Source organism: Pogonomyrmex barbatus, unplaced genomic scaffold (assembly GCF_055798465.1).
Source record: "Pogonomyrmex barbatus isolate J1 unplaced genomic scaffold, ASM5579846v1 scaffold1, whole genome shotgun sequence".
Lineage (NCBI taxonomy): Eukaryota > Metazoa > Arthropoda > Insecta > Hymenoptera > Formicidae > Pogonomyrmex > Pogonomyrmex barbatus.
Genome location: NW_028297098.1, coordinates 22,860,568 through 22,880,876, shown reverse-complemented (window position 1 = coordinate 22,880,876; position 20,309 = coordinate 22,860,568). Strand labels below are relative to the sequence as shown.

The window sequence follows — 20,309 nt, the reverse complement described above, 5'->3', positions numbered from 1 at the left end:
CATAGTATCTTATAATCGATTTACGAGTACAGATGTATATAAAATTCATATTATAATGTTTTTGCTGAAGTGCCAAAGTAAATATCACATATATTGCCAGTATATGTGGACGATACGAGTTAATGATAATTTTAATAACTTGAATTATTTTTTCGAAGATATTCTTACGATGTAACTTCATGTATCATTACGATACGTAGAGGAAAATGACATGTAGACAAGAATGCTCCCAACATTGAATTTGTGACCAGCCCAGTATCGAGACGAAAACTACAGAATTATATCGCGAGAAAAGATTATATTAACGATAATTATTACTACTAATGTCTCATCGTGAAAAATTCTTATTTCATAAAAGTTTGCGGTTTGGAGAACATTTAGTCTCTCCTAAAAAGTACATATCGAAAAAAAAATTATATATATATATATATATATATATATATATATATATATATATATTTTTTTTTCGATATGTATTTTTATATATATATATATATATATATTGCCATAACATTAAAACTTTCCATAATATTGCAATTCTAAAACTTCTCTACCTAGGTCGGATGTCTTTCCGTGATGTATCCGCTGACTCACGTTTCTTTATTATTTTGCACATATGTAAGTTTGGCAAGCAGAGAATATTGGGACACTAAACACTATTCTAAAACAATCATTACATTTTCATAAATTTATACATGCGCAAAGGAAAAGAAAAAAAGACATACGGAAAAGGAGATAAAGAATAAGAAAGGGAATACTGTCTGTGTATATGTGTGTATATGTCATGTGAATAATAGTAGCTAATAATTAATAATTACTGATAAAATAATTCTTAAGTGCACGTCGCGAAATGAAACTGATAGTAGTTAAGTAACAAATAATGTTATGTGACTAGCGAGCATCACGTAATTTTAGTTTTGTTCTTCCTAAAGGCTGGAAAATGTAGCTTCCTACGTCTCCGCTTAAGCTCGTCATTGTCGGCGGTAGAATTGGAATCAGTAGAGAGAGTCTCATCGTCGACCGACATTACCGTAGATAATTCTCGTAACGGTTTCTTGATGCTTGTTGTAGTTGTCGTTGTTGTCATTATCGCCGTTGTCATCGTAGTCGTTAATGTTATGGGACGACAACTGGGTCTATTCGAAACATCGAGCGAATTTTCCGAATACGATGTTTTCGGCAGGAACGATGTCTTGTCTTCGTTGAGCAGTATATTTGTATCCTGGCTATAAGAACGTACAATGCCTGACTTTTCTTTGCACGATACGATCTTTTCGGAAGCTCCAGCGGACTCCTCCGATCCGTCACCTAACACGAAGTGGACAACCCCGTGTGGTTCTTTCTCCGCTTCACTGCTCGAGGAGTCGGAGAGTTCGTTTCCAAATCGACCACCGGGCGATACCGATGACTCTTTCCATGTCGAGTTCTCCAAAATACCTACGAATATGCCAAGTGTATGATGTCTAAAATGCAAATTCCTTTCTTTATCGTTATTAAGGAAATAATGGTATTAATGAGAACTATGACAAGTTGCGCAAAGCTTTGATTTGCATTCTAGATAGTGGGAGAATTTATTCTTTCGTGCATCGATTTGACGTTGAAAATATCACAAGATGATATTTTCGAGAATTGTGGAAATTCTTCTTCTATACATATAATAGTTCTACATAAAAAAAAATGTAAAAATTAGCATTATTAAAATACATGTACGTCGTATACTGTACAAATTTGCATTAGCAAAGTGTGAGTCACCATTCAGTTGCATTCAGGATTATCTCTCATATTATTAGTCATCAATATATAAAATTTCAACTTGCCCTTATCTCGTAAGACTTATCCTTACGAGACAATCGTTTAATCGATTTATTTTTCACGTTGGTTAAGTTAAAATTGCTATTTTAAACTAGTAATTAAAAGCTATAATCTAAAAGAATAATCTTTATTATACTTGTAATGAGTTATAATTACCAGAAATAGCATAGTTAAAAAATTGATGAATTACAGCTTTAAATATTATGTACAAGTGTATATTTGACTATTCATTGTTTAACACTATATTAATAATTTAAATGTTAAACATTAGGCTTTAGAATAAAGAGCATGCAATAAGTAGTAAAATTCGATACAGGTCATATTAACAAGCCCAGTTCTTGTTTTTCCAAGCTTGTTTAAATTTATTAATAATGATTACTAAAAATTTCATACAGAAAAATAACGCTATTGTGTTACGTAATCTTTATAAAACAAAAAGATCACTCATAAACTCCCTCTAATATACATATATTTTAAGGCATCGTTTCTTTAACAGATGTAACTATAGAATAATAAATGGTTTACAAATTTATTTCAAGGGCAACAATTTCAATCCTAATTGATAATCGTTTATAATTAGACATTTTTCGATTCATTGAAAACAACAAAATGTTATAAGCACGTGTAACAAGATACACTCGAAAGATTTCAAGATACAAAAAGATTTTTAAATATACACACAATTCGGCTATTATTAATAAATCAATCCTAACAATATTATATATGTACACATATTTTATTTATAAGTATAATGCCCATAACACATTATAAACAGTTTTATGATCCTATATCAAGATTTACAAGAATTCAAAATTAAAGTTCATAAACAAATATCTTGATTTGTCACATCACAATTTATCATAATTTTCCTCTATATATATGTATATATACATACATATAAAACTTTGTCCTATGTGTATGTATATTATTGTAAGATCTGTACCTATGTACATTTCTAAAACCACATGTTGTCTTATTATGCAATTTTATATTTTATTTTGTATGTCATATGTGTATAAATAAAATTTTAAGTAGCAATTCTTTTAATCAATAATGCTTGAGTTATTATTATGTATGTGTTGCAATCAGATCTAATATTAATGTTATAATGCTAAAAAACAAATAATTGGAATTGTAATTAAATATTTTAAAGCCAATTCATATTTACCATTTATTCTTTCGCATAAGTATATTTCTATGATTAATAATTTTCTTTGCAGTATTAATAATATTGTAATAAAAATATTACGTGTGTATTTATATAAGATATGTCACTTTATCACTTATTATTAAATTTATTAAATCAAATCAAGATTTCAAAAATTTAAAAAAAAAAATAGATTTTCTAAAAAGTTTTAAAACAGTTATTTTTATATAAGACAACATACATATATAAATATAGTAGCTTTTGTAACTTTTATATTTTTTGCATAAATTTTTGTATAAATTTAACATTATTTATAATAGTAGTGTTTTAATATATCATTTTTCTTAGTTGATTTACTTTAACCGATTCATAAAATTAATTTTTACTTTCTATTTCACATATTACATATCCAAAATATTTTGATACATTGGCATGTATTGGCACGATAATGGCATCATTTATTACTTTATGTGTGATCCCTTACTCATCAGATAACATATATAAAATTGGATTGCATTTTGCATTTCTAATATGTTCTTTCTAGTATTTGTTAGCTATATTATTATATACAATAGTTATGACGTATATCTAAGGCACATGGCGTATTTCAATATTAACAAATTATAGAAATTTTAATGTCATACATCTTTTACTGGTATAAAGTTATCATACTACAAAAAATATTTTTTCTATTATATTATTAAACTCGGAAACTTATTAGTAAATTATCGTCACAAGTTCAACATTCTGTGGCCAATATCTGTGTGTGTGTGTATGTGTGTGTGTGTGTGTGTGTATGTTTATGCGCACACGCGATAAATAGGCCACAGTAATAATAAAATGAGCATTGGTGTATATCAATCTAAGTACTCATTGGAATCCGTATCCAGCTTACCTGCAGTGATTGTATTGACCGCTGATGGTGCATACACTGAACTTGCCTCATCATCTAAATCATCTTGGCTACTGAGTCGTCCTATAATATTACATACAAATAATTTAAAAATTTAAATCATAAAATCATCACAAATCCTTATTCTTAAAAGTATACAAATATTATTTATTTTTATTTGTGGATTATAATCTTAGTAAGCATCGACACACTTATTATATTATACACTTTGCTTTAATTTAAAATTAAATACCTCTGAGTCCAAGACCTCTACCATTAGGTGTTCCTCTGTATAAAACTGCCTCTAAATAATTTAAGCCATTATTGTTAATGATATTAAAACCGCAAAGCAATTCAATTTGCTTCCAACGATGTACTCTTTCTTTCAATTCATTTGTTACTTCATTTAATGCAGTTCTTGCTTCAACAATGCTTTTATCGACCTCATCGATAGATTTTCCATGAGTAGAAACAAAGGCACCTACCAGGCTAGAACGTTTCTTTCGCAATTTTTCGCACTGCAACAAATTTTACTTTTAATATACTTATTTTCTTGATATAAATTGTCAAACTAATTTAGATGATGCGATACAAGTATCGAATCAAAGATTTGTATTAAATAATTTAAAAAAAAACTATTTCTTTTACCGCTTCTCGTGCTTGTTGAAGTTGCTTTTCAGCTGCTATCTTTTTATTTGTATACGCTTTGTTTTCAATTTCATGAGTCAATTGTAGCCAATGCTGCAGTCCAGCTGGTGGTGACCAGCATCTGTCTTCAAGTTCACCTTCAGCACGTTGTAACTCTAATTTCAACATCTACAAAGTATGTAAATTGATAAGAACAAATATATCAATTTGCGCATGTATGTGCAGATAAAATAGACAAAGAACAATATTAACTTCAATTTCCGCTTTCAATTGCGATACTTCGAGATCTGAATATGAAGTATGTAATCCTAAGCTTTCATCTTGCAAACGTTTCTCTAAATTCTGTTTTTCAGTAGTTGCACTTTCTTGTTCCATTCTTGCTCTCTCTAATTCTTTCTGCAATAGATTTCATGTAATCTTAATAAAATTTTTTAGATAATGAAATTTATTTTTTTTAATCTTATTAAAATTAGTTTTTAATAAGACAAATCTTTAAAAAAAAGATACCTGCAAATTTTCCAGTGCGAGTTCCGCATTATGCAAACTTTCCATATCCTTCATCATTCTATGAAGATGCTTTTGTGAATTTTTCTTTTGTTGATAGACATACCAGCATCCAATAAGTGCTCCAAATAATAATGTTACCAATACTAAATCTTTGATGTTGTGTCCAGTATCTATTAATTATTATTTATATTTATTATTAGTTTCAATCTACAGAGAGTATAAGTGTATAAGTGTATGAGTATAGTATAAGTGTATTATACTATAGCATAATAAGAAATATTACCTTTGGGAGGACCAAAAAGAACAACATCCATTGCTTTTAAGGCAATTTTTTGTTTGTGAATAGGATCTTTAATACCCAAAACATTGCTAAGATAATGCATATTGTTCACAGCTAATCTAAAAATATAATTTTTACAGAATTTTATGTGCAACAATATATACATATTTTAATTATAAAATAATAAAAGCACATACATCATTATTCATGCGATTAATTTCATTATAATAACTCACCGAGGAAGTGTAGCACCAGTTACACGATGCTGTATAAAAGTAGGAACATATTGAGGAAGCTCAACATTGGAAGTTAACCATTCCGATGTTTGTTCTATAGTCCAATTATGAACCTGATACATAGAAAATGTTATAAAAAATAAAATTTGATGATATTTTATACATAATATTTATAATACAAAGTGTTAATGAAAGACATTTTTTTACTATATATGTAAAGTTGACATAAAAAGACATCATTATATTACTTCTGATCGCAACCAAGCTTCCCAGAGTTCTCGTACACTAATATGCATATCGTCATTGTGGTGGAAAGCCCTTTGTCTTCGTTCATAACCAGCCTCATATTGCAGTTCTTCTCTCAAAAACTATCAGAGTTAGAAGATAATACACACACACACACACACACATATATATATATATATATATATATATATATATAAATGCATATATATTATGTATGATCTTAAATATAAAACAGATTTCTTTAAGCAATATAAATATCCTTACATCATCTGATTCAGATAAATCAACATTTCCATTCGCATCGTCATCCAATTGGCTATGGAGAGATTTTATAGCTTCTAAACCTAATCGATCATGAGAAGCCATAGTGATGCAAGCTAAGTCATCGTTACAGGTATCTATAGCTGGAACAAGTTAATCGAACATCCAAAATACTCTGTGTAATTCGTCATGCTTGTCAAACTTGGTACGACGACTTGTTATTTGACAACTTACTAGGTTCCTGAGCCACTGCTTGGGCCAATCCATCGGTAAGAGTGGCAGAGAAGGCCGTTATTTTGGAATGTGGAGTGCTCGAGGCACTAGTTTGGAAGGTCGGAGTAGAATCAAGAGCCCCACCGCTAGCTGTTACCGTGCCGAAGGACCAGTACGACAGATGAATTAGTAATATAAGCGCGTCAATGTTCACGGATGTTTGCATCTTAGGTTAGCACCAACTTCTTCCCAACACCTCGCGCGCTCCTCCCGTGCGCGATCTAAGATCTGCGGATCGAATCGAATCGGTAGATCGACGTCGAAACTTTCCGTCTTTATTTTCGATACTGCTTCCCGCGAATATATTCAAGGTTACAATTATCAGACACGGATCGACGATGTATCTCAGCGAGCGCATACGTGATCGATTACGAGTACAACGGCTTCATAACTATACCATGTGCTAATATCATTAGTTCCATAAAAAGGCAGATTCCGTTAATATTCGAAGTACATCAAGACGTACGTCGTCTCGTCAATTAAGTCAAATTAAGTACACTCGTTATCTCGAATCAGATGTTTTATTCAAGGCTGGAAGCTACTAATAGCGCTTTCGATTCGCACAATCTAGAGACACTACAATCAGAAACAGGTCACAAAAAAGCCATTTTTTATTGGTCCGCCATCTTTTGGCTATTCCCACTTATTTTCAAATCATTAACTATATTAATCTTAAATTGTAATATTATAATTAAAAAAAAATAAGCAAGGTAATAAAATATATATATATATATTATATATAATGTATGTATATATATATTATAAAACGTATATATTTATATATAATAAAATGTATATATTTATTTTACATAATTGATAATTATATTATCAATTTATTAATATATTTTTTTAATTTTAACAATTTTAAATTTATTACAATTTATTTATTGTTTATTTTTAATGTTAATTATAATATATTTATTATAATTAAATAAAATAATACAAATAAAGTAAAATAAATAAAACAAAACATGAAAGAAAAATAATTCTCTTTATTAAAGTAATAGTTAATACCATCTCACAGTAATTAAAATATTATATTAACATTACTTATTTATTATTATTATAAACAACCTTTTTATTGCAATATAAAATAAAATTTAAATAAAAAAATAAATAAAAATATAAAATTAATATAAAATAATGAAACTCTCAAAAATTAAAAATTAATGAAAGAAAAAAAATAAGAATTTTTCATAGACATTCTTAAGGTTTGTTCCTTTAAAAATCTAAAGATTTTATTACAAAAAATATTATTTAAATGCAAAATGCATCGCCAGATTTACCGTTATATATTTTATGTGTATTGACATTATTGTTTTTATCTTTTTTATAAAAAATTCTTAACCTAAAAACAATGTATTTTTTACAATTTTAAAAAAACAAATTGTTACAAGTTAATATATAATTCGTATTTATTTCTTTACATTTTGCAATCATATAAAGCTCGATATTTAGAATCTCTTAGAAAAATTTTTATAATATAATCTTTTGTCGATGAATTATTGCAAAATGATGCTGAACATTCACCCATTTTATTATATTGTGTAAGAATTAAATGGTCGTAAGCGATCATGAAAGAGATTTGGAATATAAATAGCTAACAAAGAGAAGTCGTCGCAGACTAAGTGTCTCGGTAGTAGACGAAGGATCTCGAGTTCAAATCCAGTCGATCTCCGTTTATTTTTCCGAATCTAATAAATATCTTTCAATTGATTAATCACAATTAATTAATTTATCAATATATTTTGTAATTTTACTATCTCTATATTATTTGATGGTAATTATTTAGTTTAGCGGCCTCTACTTCGATTTTGATGAATTTAGACTCATTTGACGCGTTTTTGCATAAAACGAAGGAATTTGGCAGAAAAAAGTGTCGCTTTGCCCCACGAACCGACCCGAACGTGCGTTTGAAGCAGGGGGTCGATCATGTAACTTTTCCCCTAGGACGGAAACGTGAAAAGTGAAAAGTTTCACGTGAACTTACGATCATGTATGATTTTGCGGGATCATGTAACTCTCTCAAACATGAAAATGTGAAATTTTTTACGTGAATTTTTTCGCCATGTACCTTGATGGCGGAAAGGCGGAAATTTAGAGAATTAATAAATATGCTTTGGAATTAGAGAAGATTAGGTTAGGATTAAGTATACGTAGTACACTTATATAATTGGTTATTAAAAGATGTATATAATACTGTATCAATAAAATAATTTTCATTAGCTATAAAACCTATGAAACTATGTTTCATGATTTTCTACATTCAGCTACATACATAATCGCTGTACGTGAAATGTCAAGGTATGAAAAATGAAAAATAAAAAGTGAAAAATGAAAAGTGAAAAATTTCACTTTTTCAATTTCATGTAAAGTTACATGATTAACCCCTCCCCCCCTCCAGGGCGTACAAGCTGAAAACTGAGGTTTCAGTTTTAATACCCCCATTGTTAGTACTGAAAATCTATAATATATGTGATCTGAATTATATATTTTCAGTATTGGCAGTGAATATCGAAACGCAAAGTAAAAGATATTGTTTACCAAAACACGTTATATTATTGTAGGTTAGAGTGAGATGATGTATATTTCTTTCTCTCTTGTAAGATTTAGCCAAAACATGGCGGATCAGTCGTAGCCAGTCTCTGATTGTAACATTTCTATAGTATACTGGAACTATTCCTATACTAAACTATAGAAAACCGTGGCAGAGAAAAGGATGGGCAAGTTGAAATCTTTATCTCTTTTCTATAGTGTATTACCTTATGGTTCGAGAATAACCAATCAGGGAATCTCTTAATAAAGAGAGTGATTCCAACTTGCACGTTATCTTTTTTTAGTAAGTGAGACATCCCCACTCCTTGAAGACTTACTTCAGTATACTATGGGTACTTTCCATTTAGTGAAAGATATCTATTAGATTCGGAAAAAATTAACGGAGACCGACTGGATTTGAACTCGGGATCCTTCGTCTACCAATCCGATACTTAGTCTGCACGACCACGACGGCTCCTCTCTGTTAGCTGTTTATATTCCGAATCTCTTTCATGACCGCTTACGGTCGTCTAATTCTTACAGTTCGACCATTCTGGTATTACATTCGTCCCGAATGTACCGAGTCTTCCTCTATCGGATTTTTATCCGAAACTTGGAGCTTCTGCTCCCGACTTTCGATCACTTTCTTGAACGACCGACACGACTCCTTTGGAGTACTACTCCGCGACTTTTTTCCCGTTCATTTCTCTTGAACGACCGACACGACTTTGGAGTACTACCCCCGACTTTTTCCGTTCACTTTTGAACGATCGACTTGTCAGGTAATATAGGCTGAATCTTCTCTGAGGTAACATAGGCTGAATCCCACTTCTGAGATTGAAAGATATCTATTAGATTCGGAAAAAATTAACGGAGACCGACTGGATTTGAACTCGGGATCTCTCGTCTACCAATCCGACACTTAGTCTGCACGACCACGACGGCTCCTCTCTGTTAGCTGTTTATATTCCGAATCTCTTTCATGACCGCTTACGGTCGTCTAATTCTTACATTAGTGACACAAGTCGACACAAGTATCATTTTGTCTTTGTTAATCATTGAAAGCCAAGAAAGATAGAACGATACTTGTGTCAACTTGTGTCACTAAATAGAAAGCACCCTATATAGCTCAATGGTCAATATGTAAGTTCCATAGTATATGAGCAAGTTTTTTAATTCATCGATTAATCAATCGTATGAAGCGTAAATGTATCAAAGAATTCTTTTATTCATCGATGAAATATCTTAATGCGTTTCTATTTACAGCGCTGAAGTCATCACATATCTATCAGATCTATTGACTCATTTTATCGATGGACAGATGGAATTCTTGATTTAATGTGGTGGGAATATATTTACTAATCTAAAATCCTCACCATTTTGACATATTTATTAAGACATATATACGTATCTATATATCTAACATTATTGGTTATATGTATAATTTGACATGAAAGCATTTCACTGTATAGTTTAATAAAAAAAATATGTAAAGATGAATCTTCTGATTCGTTGTTAAGCAGCGATAGTGATAATGATATGGATTTATTATTAATCAAAGGTATTCATGTGAAATACATAAAAATTTATAACTTTTTCTCCAAAATAGTACCATTATATTCAACATTGATTTTAAAGTACATTTTCGATTATCTAGAATGTCAGTTGAGGTGCATACTAAACATATACTTTAATTATAAATTAAAAAAATACAGATTATAAATAAATTAATAAAATATTAATAATCTCTAACATTATTTTACATTCTCAGACTCTTATTCAAGATTTAAGTGTACAAGAATCACAAATAGGGAAAGAATGTACACCAATTTCAATTAAAAAAGCTATTTTATTAACTAGCTATTAACTTATTAGTTATTTTATATGGATTGTTGCAAATCAAGAATCTATTCGCTCAATTGTAGATCGTTTCGATTTAAGCAAAGGAAATGCTCATACTGTCTTTATGAGAACGTGTAAATTACTAAGTAAAAAGATATAAAAATATATAGTTTGGCCTACAGGAAGAGCTGCATACAAAAATATAGAAAAATTTAATTGCTTAAGAGGATATGCAAGTTTTTCTAATGTTTTTGGATGTAGACAGTAGGAGCACATATTTTAGTACCTGGACCTATGAAAGACAATTCCTATTAGAATAGGAAAGGCTTTTATTCTGTATAATTACAGGATATCTGGGTATGCTAAAAAAGAATTTATTAATGTTTATTGTAGATGGCCGGGGTCAACACATAATGCAAAGATGTGGCAAAATTCAATCAAATATCAAAAATTAAATAAAAATCATAAACAAATGCTTCCTCCAAATACATATCTTTTGAAAGACTCATATCCTTTACAAATTTTCATTATGGTTGCTTTTAAAGATAACGGTCACTTAACACATACACAAAATAAATTTAATAAAAGATTGTGTAGTACTAGAGTCATTATTGAACAAACTTTTGGCCATTTGAAATGTTTATATAGACGATTAAAATTTTTAAATGTCTAGAGTTAAGGGGATTCGCTTTGCACAATGCGAGGGAATAACGATAAGAACAACGATAAGAATAATATAGAAATAAGCGATCACCTCGCATTGCACAATGCCGTGAAAGAAATAAAAGTCAACCAATCAGATCGCGTGTGAAGAGTCTATTCTTTCGTTTGCTTCAGGTAAACGTAACCTAAAAATGTCAAAAGGACAAAGTTTATTAAATGATTTACGATATTATATCAACATCATCTTATTTTCGATTAACTTTTTCAGCAGGTTTTTGTCGATAAATTTTGATAAGTTTCATAATATTTGAACTGGAATATTACAGAAAAATTTCTGAAACGTATTCATATCATTCATATCGTATCATTATTTTACATATTATATTTTCACGCAAATTATATTTAGATAAGATGAAAGATGATTTGATGATTATATTATATGTACAATGCAAATAGCTGTACTAACATGTAACGGAGCGCATCCCTCCGCTCCATTCCTCCTCCGAATTTCCCCCGACCGACCATCGGTCGGGGACCGCCGAACATCAGGCGGTGCGGCAGTGGCCGCAAAGAAGCAGTAATGCCTCCTTTTTTAATATATCCATACGCGAATTCCAAAGCGTCGGAGAATACCACGAAAACATGTATGTTTTCGTGGTATTTCCCCGCACCGCACCAAGCGTCGCGCCAACAAGCGCTAACGCACTCCGCACCGCGCCACGCACCGTACCACCGAGCGTGAACGCGTCTCGCGCCGCACCGACGCCGCGCCACGCAAACGAGCGAGCGTCCCGCACCGCGCCACGACCGCGTCCACAAGCGCGTAACCACCCCCGCACCGTTACCTTCCCACCGAATTCCTTCTCTACCTTTAATCATCCCCCGCTCCTATTCCGTCTAATCCCCAAAAAACCAATTATACCCGATCCTTTTTTTCGCTCCTGGGGAGAGGGATGCTAACCTCGAGATCGACCAATCCGACCGATCCGACCGAAAATACGGAGGTCGATCTCGGGTATGAAAAGGCATCGCTCTCCACAGGAAAGCACTCCTCGTTGATTCCTGTTCCTAGCTCGTTTTCCGAGAGCCCGTCTCAAGGAAGCGAGCATCCGAAACCGGTAACAAGCCTGAGTTTTGTTGGGGCTCTCCCCAACGCGCCAAGTTCGCTTGACCTGGCCGAAAGCCGTCTCCGTATCTCGCACGGCAAGCCGAGAGTTGCTGGGGTCTCCCCAGCGCGTCGAGTTCGCTCGATCCGACTTCGCCGTTTCCGAGATTTCTCCGCCGGGTATCGGGATTCTCCCCGATACTACCTCTCCGAGCATCAGGGTACACCCTGGTCGGCCGAGTACACTCGGCACCGCCACTTTCTTCTCCGCACACAACTGGGGCCCTCCCCGGCTGGCCGAGTTCACTCGGTATTCACGCAGACAGACGAGGGGCGCACCCCCGTCAGCCGAGCCCTCTCGGCAGGGAACGGGCACACCCGTTCTCCGATCTAAACGATCCGACGACCTCGCGAAATATCCACCCTCGCGACAACACCCGCGACACGCGTGCACGTTTAAATCAACGCCGATTTAAAGGCCCGCGACGAACACGTGCGACACCGCCACCGCCGCGCGCGCCCCGCGCCACCGAACTGCGCACCGCGATCAGTATCGCGCCGACCGCCCGAGCCATATTTTATTTTGTATCTGCGCGCCGATCGCCGTCTCGCCCGTCCACGGCCACGAACATTAACGCGAAGATTCGGTGCATTCCATCGCACCACTGTTAGTTAAATAAAGCATCGTTATTTGTTATAATTATCGCCTAACAATTTATCAACAACTTTCTGTCTCCAACGTCCTCGCTTCCCCTCCTGGCAACCGACTGACCGCTCTCCGCGCGGGAAAGCGAGACCGTTTTAAACATCATTGCCATCAAATGTGTCTTGTGTATCGGATAATAATCCATTGTCCGGAAAGTTATTGCAATAAGAATGTTCCATTTTTTTGTTAATCCAACAAGTTTCAAAACTATCTCCTATATACTCCGTAAAAAGGTTATGGCTGTGCTCCTGTGTGTATTTACTACCAGGCCATAGATGTTTATACATTACACATTTATATATACATTTATACTATACACTAGATCGCTAACTCCTCTATTTACTGAGTCTGAAAGTTGATCCCAAAACTTATTTTATTACATAATGTAAAGGGGGCGTAAAAGGGACAAATGATGTCACGTGGTTACGTGAAGGTAATATGACTGATGCACCACGAGCATTACACGAGACAGACATTTTTATTAAAGATTTTAAATATCTCTAAATTTTTTAAAGATGTCGATTTCTTGCTGTATCAAAAAGTATAAAAATTCTAAACGGAATAAGAATTTAGAAATAACATTTCATAAGTAAGTATTTCATTGTAATTTTTATAATAGATGTAATATTATTAGATGTAATATTAGATGTAATATTATATATAGATATAATATTACAAAGCTAACCAAACATTTACTTTAGTTTATCAATTTTTCTATAATTGTTAAAATAAAGCAAAGTCCATTTTAAATGTACAGTATTATAAAAGTTTAGTTTACGAATAATAATATTTTGCATAATTTACTTTCAAAAATCATAAAATATTACAAAAAAATCTGAATAATTGTTCACAGGTGTGAAATCAAATGGAAATAATAACAAGTTTTTATACAATTAACTCATATAATGTTTCTTGGGATCTTATTCTGTAATTTTGTAATATCATTATGTTGTCGTTGCGCAATTTTTTATCACATATAATACTTGCGCAACAACAATATAACAATACTGACACTGTCGATAAATTAGAATAGAAGCCTTATTATATAATTTTTATTTTTATTTAATCGGCGAAACATTTAGAAGAAATAGAAATCTATTTTCTTTGATTATCATATTATATATTTTATATTATATATTTATATTATATATTTATTATATATATTATATATTTTAAATCAATTTTTTAGATTTCCATTTAAAAATAAAGAAATTATAAAATATTGTATTGCGGCTACAGGACGAGATAATTGGGTTCGTATTCAGATGCTCGAATATGCAGTTTACATTTTACAAATAACGATTACTACAATGATATTAACAGTAATCGAAAACGATATTTAAAACGAAATGTTATATCAACACAACATGTACATACAAATATTTTACACATATTACAGCAAGATACGACTAAAATTAGTGAACGTCAGTATATTTGATATTCATTCAATTCCTTTGTTATCATGATATATATATATATATATATATGTTCTAGTATTCTGTTCTTGTATTTTATGTGTATATATATATATATATATATATATATATATATATAAAATACAATATCAGATAAAATAAAAGAAGTATTTATTGCAGGTAACTCAGTTAATGATATTATTATGGAAAACGAAATAACCGAAGAACAAAATGAAAATTATGCGAACTCAAGAGATATATATAAATTTTTTTAAAACAGAAAATAATTAGATCATATATGTATTATATATCTTGTACTTATAATATGTTGTGGCGGTCACCGCCTCTCTGGCTCATCGACAAGCGCGTCGGCGCGCGCTGCCGCGCGCCGACACTGTCGGCCCGCGCACGGGATCCACGCGCTCGCCACGAGATGGCCAACCGTTTGATCATCCACTCGTGCGCGGAAACCGTCTTTGGCGCTATATAAGAGCTGCCAGCACCGCCGTTTGGCACTATCCCCTTAGTGCGCACTGGAGCCCGCGCACGGCTTAAGCTAGCACTGAGGACTGACCGCTTGTGGTCATTATACGGCCCTTTTTACACGGCCGGCGTTACCGACCACTATTGGTAGTATTTCCCCCTCAGTGGCCGCGCACGCCATCGAGGATTTCCTCTACCCTCCGACGCGGCCGTACACGCCGTTGGACGAGACTCTTGGCACACCCGCCGAGAGGCAGCCGATCGCGCCGCTTTCTCCGCTACCGGAGGAGAGCCACACCGCGGAGACGCCACCGGAGTACGCCGCCCCGGGACCAGGACACCGTCACCATGTCGGGACCGCCTCTTCACCGCCGCCGACCTCGTAGCTGCATCCGCCCGTGCCCGAGCAACCTGCTGGCAGCCATCACCGCGGGGAGACCTACCCCCGCTGTCGCCAGGACAAGCGCCGAGCGGACTTCTCACCGGCTAGGAGGACTGCGAGACACCCCGGCATCAACTCATCCCGGATCATCGGCGACTTCGCGCCGGCCAAAGCCTACGTCGCCTCGCAGACGGAGGCCCCGCAGCACGCCGGAGGCTTGCTGACGACTTGCGCCAGGACCATGCACCACGGCGGGGCTGGTGCTCGCGAGAGGCGAGCACAGCGCTTCCGCGAAGAACCGCGCAATTCCGCCACACCAGGCCGCACGCCAACCATACGGGGCACGCAAACCCCCGCGTCACGCCCGTGATATATCCATTCTCTTTTTTGTAGTTATACGTAGAAAATATATAATGAGTATTTAAAGATCGCCTCATTTAAATTTTGGGAACCTGCACGACCTTTCATTTCCCTCTCGAACCTGCCGCCATTTTCCGCTTCGCCTGAGCGTGGACTGGGGCGTGCAGGGAGGTACAACGAGTTGGTTTCGTCAAATCCGTTCAGACATCACAACTATCATCACAACAACCCGCATAGGCGACACACGCCACATTGGTGACACACAACCCATAATGTATTTAATAAATGTAAATGTATACAGTACCGGTCGTGGGGATTCGAAAGAATACATGTATATATGTATATTGTAATATATATATATATATATATATATATATATATATATGTATGTATCATTGTATTGTTGACGTGTTATTCTAAACACGTTATTTGCGATAAATATCACATGCCTCGGTAGTCGAAAGGATAAGATGCTTGCCCGGTAAGCAGGAGATCCAGGTTCGATTCCTGGCTGAGGTGATATTTTTTCGCAAAATAATTACGAGTTTTCACGACTGGTTCGTGGTCGGGCCCCGTCGTGACGCACACCCTCCCTTCTTATTTTTATATATGTAATTTAATAAATTGCTGTAATAATTTGTTACATGTAATTAATACAAAAAATCCCATGTATCATTGGTTTTAATATTACTAATATTGATATTAAAAATTTTCTTAATATAAATCAAATGCTTACTTGTGAAATATTGTAAATATTTAAATATATTATCCTTATTTACAAAATTACAGTAAATATTAAACTAGCATTGCTTATACTAATTTGGGACGTTACTTCTTTATAGTTTGCTATTTATGAAATGAATATTTCCTCGCTTGAATTAAATATTTTCTCAACAAAATATTTTATAATATTAATGTTATAAATTGTGTTCAACAATAATAATAATATTTACAATAAAAATTAGCATGAATTATTTCTAATACTTTTATTTTCTACTCATTATTTATTTTGAATTTTTGTATGCATTGTTAGTGTTTTGATTTTTTTATTTGTATTAAACTATATGCTATATAGTATATGCTATTGTTTGTATGTACATGACACATTGTTTTGCTTGTTATGCATTAAATGATTGAGTGATTGAATGAAAAAATAATGTGCATTATATTTCATAATCTCATAATAATCTCATAATATTATTTAAGCCAATAATATTTTCATTAAAAAATATTTATAATCCGAATGTATATTTACAATTGTCTTAATTTTATTTTTAAATATTATGTAGGCTGTTTTCTAATATATACTGCCAATATTGAAAACCTATATTTTATGTAATGTATATTATATAGTTTTTCAGTATATTGATAGTGTATATCAGAAACACAGTCATAGTTTACAGCTTACTAATAAAACTATATAAACTAAATATAAACTAAAATATAAACTAAAATAAATATATTTAATAATAAATTTGTATCTATTAACTTGTGTCATTATATTAAAATAATAGAGAATATAAAGATTAAAAATATATATGATATATAATTTATTTTAAAATATATATGTCTATCATATACATTTTAATAACATAATTGTAATTATAAAATTTTGTTCTTTTTAACACTTGAAGCGACAGTTTAATGTTTTATAACATTATAATAATAAAAAAAAATTATAAAGAAGTAAGAGATTGCATTAACTGGGATTTTTGGAATTATTTCATTCCATCTAATTGCGTATGTAAAATTTGTATGGAAACTGAAAAACAGTTGGATATTATACAAATTTATCTATAAAATTAAAAAATTTAGATATAAAAGTTGTAATTAGAGTTAAGAATAATTTTGCACTCGATCCGTCGATATTCCCAAACTTAAACTGTGATAATGTAAGTGTTTCGGATATACCACATAAAATTCGGATTATTATGATAATTTCTCGCTATATTAAGATAAGATTACATTCATATTCAAAATTTTATTTACAAGAGATTTTAAAACTTTATAGAAAAAGATTTCAGTTAAACAAACAAATATTGTTTTACAGAGAATAATATAATAAAGTCATATAATAAAATATTTTTTATTTTGATAAAAAATATATTTTTTTTATTGAAACCGCTTTTTATTTTATTTTCCTATTAATTAATAATAAAATCTATTTTTGTTATAAAATATTATTTGAACATGTAAAATTTAAAATATAATATAATAATTACCCAGACAGTACATAACATTCAAAAAATGTTGATGAGACGTTATAATGTTTCATATAGATGTGCGGATGTTTTTTTTACATCTAATCTGTGTTGGCTTTTCAACATTGATTGTAAAATGTTGCTACAACATTGAATATGCATATATGTATGTATATACATAAATATTCATTAAAATTTTTTTCTGAAATTAGACAAGAAAGGTCGCCAATTTATTAAATTTTCATTGAAATTTTTTTACATCAAAAACAACACGGTCTCATAGACAGAGCGACAGATCTTTTATCTGACAATATCTGCCTGTCCTTAATCAATTATCCCCGATTTAACTCCTTTTTTCCTCCTCTTCCTATTGCTTCGTCTCCACCACAAACATTTTTTCTCTTTCCCCTTCTCTTATTCCTTTTCTTGTTTCCTTCCTTCAATCCTGTATCGGTTTGTTTTACACGTCTTTTTGACAACAGTAATGATTATTATTTGATATAGACTACTCGATTTTTCACTCATGGATATTTATTTATTTATTTTTATGGACATAATGACTTTATAATTTTACAATTCAACATAATAATTTTTATTTTTTATTTATTTATTTCTTATTTATTTATTTATTTCTTTAAAATAATTTTTTTAATTTATTTCTTTAATATTTATTTCTTATTTATTTTTATTTTTATTCTTTTATTTTCCCGACCTCCGACTTTTTAGTTTTTGACTATTTGTGATTTTCTTTTTATCTGACTAATTTTAATACGTTTTGATGGTTTGTGTGATTTAGCACTTTAATTGGTTTTTATATAATTTAGATACCACTAAGAATATCTTTGGGCATTTGTGACCTGATCTTTGTCATGTTTCTACCTGTTCATGTTGGGAGCAAGTGACTGGAGACTTTTTTATTTGTCTTTTTGATTGATTCTATGTAAGTCCAATAGCAATATCTTATTTTAATATAACACAAATTTGTTTTAAGATTTATATATTCTATGTTTTCCCTCAAATGTTACTGAAGATAACTTAATACAGATCAAAATGTTTAATGTTATTACAATTCAATAAACAAAAATTTTTCAAGCAAGACAATTCGACTTGGCTTATATGCCTTTTATTTTTCTCATTTGTATTAAATTATGTTTTATTTTGCTATATTATATCATAATTTCATATATAAATTAATAATAATAGGCAATTTAAAATTGCATTATAAAAGTGAAATATACGTAAAAATAAAATGAAAGAGCAAAAACCTAAAATCTATGTCATATCGGTATGCTCTCAATGTTCTATCAACATAGATATAACATTGAAACAATTTTGTGTCAATGTCCATCAGATGTAAACATTACAAATATAAATCAACATTCGCGGACATTTTTATATTGCAACAACGTTTATGCAACATTGATTCAGTGTTGATCAACATTGATTCAATATCAGCATAGTTGCAATTCAACGTTTCTAAAACGTTGATTCAATGTTAATGTGCTGTATGAGTTAGATCCAAAAATTATTTCATTTTTGTATTATTTTATAACATAATAAATTATGAAATAAATATTTGTATATTAATTTTTAAAACATTATTTTATATATTTTAATTTTTATCTTAACTTCTGCTTTAGAAATTTTTTAATTTTTTTATTAAATAAATTTTTTTATCTAAATCTAATATTATATATATATATATATATATATATATATATATATATGTGTGTGTGTGTGTGTGTGTGTGTGTGTGTGTGTGTGTGTGTGTATGTATACAATTATTAATTATATATTAATTATATTAGATGTACAAAAAAGTTTGAGCCTTTTTTTGTAAAATTCAATCTTTATTCAAAAACAAACAAAAAAATATTAATCAGCGAAATATTCCCCGTTTGCATCAACGACCTTTTGCCATCTTTCGGGTAGCTTGCGAATTCTTTGTCGATAGAAGCTCACTGGCTTCGAAGCGATAGTCATTAATGCATCTCGTATCTCTTCAAATCTCATGAAATGTGTATCAGCCAAATGATGCTACAGCGACCGGAATAGGTAGTAATCGGAAGGCGCCATGTCTGGGCTATACGCCGCGTGCGGGAGAAGTTCCCAGCCTAACGCAAAGATATGATCCTGAGTCGCTTTCGTAACATATGGTCGAGCATTGTCATGAAGCAAGATCACTTTACGACGTCCTTGACCAATAAATGGCCTCTTTTCTTCTAATGCATCGCTCAAATTGATCAATTGTTGTTGGTAGCCGTCTGCTGTGATTATTTCAATCCCGGTTGTAACTCGTAATACAACACACCTTT

General features: G+C 32.1%; 1 protein-coding gene and 3 long non-coding RNA genes across 4 annotated transcripts; 2 read left to right on the top strand and 2 right to left on the bottom strand.

The window, feature by feature from the left end:
* Positions 1-757: 757 nt before the first annotated feature.
* On the bottom strand, positions 758-6,468 carry Stim (stromal interaction molecule). The gene is made up of 11 exons (XM_011633944.3): positions 6,264-6,468; positions 6,033-6,172; positions 5,771-5,890; positions 5,523-5,635; positions 5,290-5,405; positions 5,007-5,176; positions 4,752-4,895; positions 4,500-4,667; positions 4,105-4,369; positions 3,855-3,935; positions 758-1,437 (listed from the first exon to the last, which is right to left on the bottom strand). Exons 1-11 carry the CDS (start codon positions 6,466-6,468, stop codon positions 902-904), a joined length of 2,058 nt encoding a protein of 685 aa, XP_011632246.2. The 3' UTR covers positions 758-901.
* LOC148938261 (uncharacterized) lies at positions 6,038-7,468 on the top strand. The gene is made up of 2 exons (XR_016138162.1): positions 6,038-6,162; positions 6,267-7,468. It is a non-coding gene; the product is annotated as an uncharacterized LOC148938261 (long non-coding RNA).
* A 2,738-nt stretch (positions 7,469-10,206) lies between these two features.
* Positions 10,207-12,792, bottom strand: LOC105423937 (uncharacterized). Its single transcript, XR_967458.2, has 2 exons — positions 11,809-12,792; positions 10,207-11,527 (listed from the first exon to the last, which is right to left on the bottom strand). It is a non-coding gene; the product is annotated as an uncharacterized LOC105423937 (long non-coding RNA).
* Positions 12,793-13,198: 406 nt separating this feature from the next.
* On the top strand, positions 13,199-14,591 carry LOC148938260 (uncharacterized). The gene is made up of 3 exons (XR_016138163.1): positions 13,199-13,586; positions 13,669-13,742; positions 14,343-14,591. It is a non-coding gene; the product is annotated as an uncharacterized LOC148938260 (long non-coding RNA).
* Positions 14,592-20,309: the final 5,718 nt, after the last annotated feature.

Excerpts from the sequence above, each read along its gene's own strand:
- Stim (XM_011633944.3), bottom strand. The coding sequence starts at position 6,468 with ATGCAAACATCCGTGAACATTGACGCGCTTATATTACTAATTCATCTG. Across the intron at positions 5,406-5,522 it reads ACTGGTGCTACACTTCCTCG|ATTAGCTGTGAACAATATGC; the intron begins GTGAGTTATTAT and ends TTATATTTTTAG. Across the intron at positions 4,668-4,751 it reads AATTGAAAGCGGAAATTGAA|ATGTTGAAATTAGAGTTACA; the intron begins GTTAATATTGTT and ends CATACTTTGTAG.